Source organism: Caloenas nicobarica, chromosome 4, assembly GCF_036013445.1.
Source record: "Caloenas nicobarica isolate bCalNic1 chromosome 4, bCalNic1.hap1, whole genome shotgun sequence".
Taxonomy (NCBI): domain Eukaryota; kingdom Metazoa; phylum Chordata; class Aves; order Columbiformes; family Columbidae; genus Caloenas; species Caloenas nicobarica.
In genome coordinates this window covers 31,201,867-31,207,866 of record NC_088248.1, presented here as the reverse complement: position 1 = coordinate 31,207,866, position 6,000 = coordinate 31,201,867, and the positions used below count along the sequence as shown (strand labels likewise).

General features: G+C 43.6%; 1 protein-coding gene across 1 annotated transcript in view; it reads left to right on the top strand.

Moving 5' to 3' along the window:
- Positions 1-4,338: 4,338 nt before the first annotated feature.
- Positions 4,339-6,000, top strand: part of LOC135988620 (transmembrane protease serine 11A-like) — a 43,249-nt gene continuing 41,587 nt past the window's right edge. Inside the window, exon 1 of the mRNA XM_065634721.1 lies at positions 4,339-4,502. Within this exon, the coding sequence (XP_065490793.1) occupies positions 4,339-4,502 (164 nt within the window). The remainder of the gene's footprint in view (positions 4,503-6,000) is intronic.

Below are 6,000 nucleotides of genomic sequence, written 5' to 3'. Positions count from 1 at the left end.
AAAGGCTAATGCAGTGTATGATAAATCAGCTGATCGCTGACAAGAATCCCATTTAGGATCTTGCGCGCTGCTACAGAGAAAAGTGGGGCAGAAAACAATTGTGGCAGAAAGCGTCTCAAAGAGCCAGACTGTGTGGCTTCCAATAGGCAACTTACCAGTTAAGAAATTGCATGAAGTCGAATCCAAGCTAATGGTTTTCCAGGAAAAGGCATGTTTTGAGTGTGCTGTCTTCCCTGGAGCTGTGCATCAGTGCTCCTACTTCCCCAGGGAGGTGTCATGGCCCCAAGCCTGACAGTGTTCAAGAAGAGACTGGACAAGGCCCTCAGACACATGGTGTGAACTGTGGGGTTGTCCTGTGCAGGGACAGGAGTTGGACTCGATGATCCTTGTGGGTCCCTTCCAACTCAAGATGTTCTATGATTCTCATCTGTGAAACAATGCCATTAGTCTTTTGTTTGACTTGAACTGTGCCTGCAAAGGAATTCCTATATTTTGATCTCAATATACTTTATTTCTTTGTAGCCCTAGTCTAGTCCATATAAAGAATTCACAACTCCTTGGAGATGCTGTGCATCCTGACGGGGAGCAGAGGATTTGCGCAGTGGCCGCAGAGAGCGGCTTGTTACTTGGATTGCTTGGCAGTGCCTGGAAGAACATGCAGGCTGTCCCTGTTTCACAGTATCGAGCAGCAGCTCTGGCTGAGCGGCTGCAGAGGACAGATACAGGTGTGCTACCTTTCTGCCTCGAAAGGGGTGACGGGCTGTGAATTCTTTGTTAATGACTCTGGCAGTGGGGGACTTGCGTTGTGCAAGGGTGTTGCAAATATTCTGGGCTGGCCTATCTGGCTGCAACTCAGGCGGGTGTAGCAGTTTCTGTTCTAAGGGCCTGGAAAGAGGGACTGTTTGGAAACCAACCAGGATCTATTTCAGAGCTTGAGGCTGTTGCTGTAGCATCTGAGACCCTAAGCACACTCAGTGTCTCAAAGCTGCCTGGGCATGTAATAAAATCTGGCCCCAAGTGACTTTTCAAAGTTAAAGTACCTGGCTTTTCTCCCAGCCATGACATGCGTTCTGGAGAATCGTTCTATCTTTTCAGTAGGCTTTCTGGTTTTGTTTTTCTACTTACCAGTTATTAAAAGCCATGGCTGGGGATTTCAGGTAGTAAAGGAAAGCACAGGATAATAAACTGGTGACCTTTTTTATCAAAAGAGTAGAGTTGTGTGGCGTGTCCGCAGTTCAAGTTAAAAACCGTAAAGAAATGCAGCTCATTTAGAGTTTCCTCTGAATGTTGAAGACCAGATGCGAGATGCCTTTGTATTTTTCAGGCCTGAAGCTGTAACTGATCTGTCAAGATGAGCTGCTGGAAAACGTGTGGACTTCATTTCAGTGAGTAGATTTCATTGCAGTGCACCAGTTTGGTCTTATCAGGTACTCACAGAATCACAGAGTAATTTAGATTGGAAGGGATGTCTGGAGGTCATCTCATCCAACCCCCTGCTGGAAGCAGGTCTTAATTAAGTTAATTCAGGTTGTTCAAGGCCATGCCATTTAACAGCATTTCTGTCAGTTCTATTACATATCACTGGGAAGAACTGACTTCTCAGTTTAAAAGTAATGACTGACCGCTGTCCTTGGTCTAAAATTCATGGCCCGGGTTGAGTGATTGGTAGACAATTATGTAAAACATCTTTGCTTGTAAATTCCGAAGATGTTCTTGCTCTGGGGCTGGACAATGGTCTTCTCCAAAGGCATTCTTCACCTCTACAGCCAGGCTGCATATGTAAGTACACAAACATAAATCAAGGTAGCCTGTTATTACCATTCTTAGGTGAGCAGTCTATCTGACCAGCTGGGCTGACTTGGCAGGGTTGAACATAGACAATGGTCATTAACATCTTTTTACACTTTCATTCACAAAATCCTGTGCACCCACATTCTTGGATTTCATGCTTTGATAGATGGTTTCTATACTGCTTCCCTGCTATTAACCAAAAAATATTAGTAACTGCCTCTGCTTACTGAATGACCTCATAATATCGAGCACTTTGCAGCTTGCTAATTTATTGTGAAGAAAATTGTTCCTTAATGAATGTCTTTTCTTGGCCTGTCTGTACCGTTGTTCCTGGGGGATAGATGTGTGTAAATTGATTTTTCCATAATCTGACACAGCTGAGTGCGTTTCCTTGTTTTCCACTGTTTTCCAGGACAGTTCATTTTAATAGTTAATTTGAAAACAATTTTTATTAGGCAGGTTGCAACAAAATTAGTGATTGTAAGGAAATAATGTTCTCTCTTGCTCATGCTTAGGAGTAACAACAGGAAGGTCTGTCCTAGTGAGATGTTACCCGAAGTTCACTCATCTGTTGTCCAAGACTCTTTCTCTAGTGCTACCTCCTGATGCCCTTTGCAACTTGGTGTTCTTCTAAAGAATAGTCTTCCTCTCCACAACTCTTCAAACTTGTTGCATAGACCAAGATTTCAGGAAACTTTTGCCTCAGACTCCAACTGTTTGCTAAAACCCAACTCTGGTATTCGTTTTTTATCAGACTCAGGAGAGTAGAGGTGGCCCTTGAACTTCTGCGCACATCAGGGAAAATTCTGTGCATTGTTACTTCAAGGGTCACCTTCTCCCAATGTGCTTGGCCTGGCTACTCAGGGCACCTGATTAGTGGTCTTTAAATACTAACGAAAAAATTAATGTTAGTAACTCATTAACAATGCTGCTAACTTTTATCTCTATGAACAGCCCACTGCGCACAGCCTCAGCCTGACAACAAAAATTGCTACCTGCTTTTTTGCATTGCATCCAAACTTAATTAAACTTTTTCTGTTCTTGGAGCGTGTTTTGTAAGGGTGGCAGGTTTTGTGCTCACCATATTAAAAGAGAAAAAAAATCATTAAACTGAGGAATTCTAAGATATTCTTATGACTCCTCGATTGAACCAGTTTGTCATTGACCTCCAGCACTCTGAGTGCTGAAGTTTATGTGGGTGTCCATATGATACTGGGTAGAGCAGAGATTTCCTTTGTGCACGAACTTTTTTGAGTTTTACTAATCTTGAAAAAGAAAATAATGGGGCTGGTGGGGACAAGAAAGGAAGAGCCCGGGGAGAATATTAGTACTTGACAGGTGACTGTGTTTTCAGTCAGTAAAGCCACATGTAAGGTAGGTAACTGCAAAAATGTCCTTCAGGGAGCTAGGAGAAGTCAAAAAAAGCAATTTATTAGATCAAGGCAAAGGAAGAAGTCAGCGTTAGAGAAATAGGAGATGCCGTGCAGCAGTGCTCAGCTTTTCCTGCCGTCCCAAAATTTGGCTGTCCAGACACTTGCTACTACAATTACGTTGAAGTACCTGTGAACGGGCATCTCTGGGGAAAGATGGAAATGGACTACATATCATTAGGTGAAAATTTCCTCTGACCGTTTTCCTTCTACCCTCTGCTACTGAAGTTCTTTCTGTAAGATAATGTTCCCACAGTGAAGAGTGTTCCCATAAAAATGACTGTGAAGTCTCAGTACTTCATTGAAAAATCAAATGCTTCAAACTTTTTGGCACAAATCCCAGCACATCAAAGGCTGGAAACAAAGAGTTCGGTTTCTGGTAACTTTTGGTTTTGGTTTGGAGTTTTAGATGCAAATGCAGAATTTCTCACTAGAGAATATCAATTTTTCCCAGTTCCAGCTGGCTCTGAGGAATCATGTTTGTGCTGGGAGAAGGGAATTCCAGGGAGATTGGTGGCCCTTTTCATAGAGTAAGCATTTTCCACAGGCGGGGTTATGCCAGCCATTAAATGACTAATATGTAATTAGGGGGCTGGATACTTATAGTTGTCATGTCCCTGATGCCAAGGGAGTCCAGGACAGCTGTGGAGGAGTGAGCATCGAGGGAGGTCAGACTTACCTGACTGTGCCATTTTTATCTGTACTGGGTTTTGTGTTTGGCCTTTGCGTTGGCTGTCTTGGGAGGAGAGTGACAGCATTGGGGACAGTGCAGTGCCTCTCTGGGGTGGGTTCTACAGTGAGCATATGGTAGAAGGTGCTGCTGCTGCTCAGGAGAAGGCCTGCTGTAGGGACATGAGTTGGACAGAAAGGGAGTGCTGGAAAAGGGAAATTTAACGCCCTTCCGGTTCTGCTGGGGTGAAGAACAAGTTGTCTTGCCTGGGCTGGTTTATCTGCTCTGTCCATCTCTGCCTGGGGAGCTCTTTGATGCGGAGCTGATCCGAAGGTTGCAGTCTGCATATCGACTCCATGCTTACCTCACTTTGTTCTTATTCTGAAGTTCGCTCCCTCGTTTTGCAATAACCCACAGGGTGCTGGGTGTTGCACCAGCTGTGCCTCAATGAAGGATCTTCATTCAACACCTTTCCCTTCCCATCACACCAGTCAATGTGACTCCTGCGTTTTCCAGCAGCATTCGCTCCACAGTCCGGACTTTAGTCGAGCCTTGGTTGGCAGTCAGAGAGGCTACCAGACCTACCGAGACCTACCATGGGACCTCCAAAAGTAGGTGACGTGTTTTAACTTGGCAAGTCTGATTTGGAGGTGTAGTGGTGGTAAAAAATATTGCCTGTAGGAGAGCTTTAGGGCTTCAAGGACATATATAAATTCTGAAGAGAAATCTTGGACCTTGTTGCTCTGTCTCTGCTCCTTTCATCCTAACATATGGCTGGAGTGATAAATGCAGAGGGAAAGAAATCCTTCTCTAGCATGGGCAGGACCACGAAGATTTGCTTTCTGTTCAGAAAGACAGTGTGGTGGCTTAGCTTGCCGCATTTCCTCCCTGTGATTGTTTTGTCCTGCCTCCAGCAGGATTTTATTGCAGCAGTGCAGAATCCAGGAAGCTCTTTTGTGTCAAAATCAAATTTTAATAACATGTTTTTGGGAAATGGTGGGTTTTGGCCAGGTCTAGTTGCAATATGATTTTCCCCATACCCTGCAAATGTTCCAGTTAAATCGGTGACAGCGGCACAACTACATAAGCAGAATTCTATAGTTGTTCATCATTCCAGCTGGACCCTTTTAAAGGAAGAAGCCACATTTTTTGCAGAGCGGTGACAAGGTATTTTGTATCTGAAAGTGTTTTGTGCAGTCAGAGATGCTGGACATCCTTTGTTGTGCTTTACTCTAACTTAATACTGAAGACAGTGCTGGCAAGTTCAGAGTATTTTTACAGAAGTCAGTTCCCCAGCTGCAATGCTCTGCTGTGCTCTCTTGGGTCGGAGCAGGGATCTGGTCATAAACATCAGTGAACCTCCTGGAATTGGTTGTTTCTGCTTAACGCTCTGGCTCCTGGGCTCATGTGGCAGCAGGAGATGCTCAGACTCCCTTGAGTTTGGTGTTTGTTGCTCCGGCAATTGATGAAGCTTAAAAGTATAACCTCAGAAACAAAATCCAAAAGAATCTAAAATGTTTTGGGTGTGTGTTTTTGTTGGTTTGTTTGAACACCCCAGTGGTTTAGCTGGATGGCTGCTTTTTTTTGCATGCGGTTGATAAAGACTACAGTATTTGTCTTCTCTCTGCCCTTGCTTTGTGCAAACAGCTGTGCATGATTGCAAGATACTAATTTTTCTATCCTCAGTATTTTTAATTTTTTAAAAATAATTTCTTAGATGCTGAAATAGAAACACTGTTTCTGGATTGGCAAATATATTCTTTATCCCCGTTTAAGTGCTTCTCTATTTTTTTTGCAAGGACAATAACATTTTAGTCAATACAATGGTTGACTTTGCCAGGAGGAGACTGAGTTCAGCTTTTGACTCTGTGCTCCTTAGTGGTACCCTGCTCAATACCCCAAGATCCTGTACTCTGAGTAGTATCCCTACCTTTAGAGCTACGCTGCTCTGTCAGGCGAGGAAGAAATACCCATCAGTTGTGAGTACCAGTTTGTGTGAGAGTTCTCTACTTAGCGGAGTTAAAAAGTCATTCCTTTTTCAAGGCAGATGTAAATCTAGTTGCTATGTCTTGTTGATATCAACACCGGTGTCAATTTTAATAACAGTGT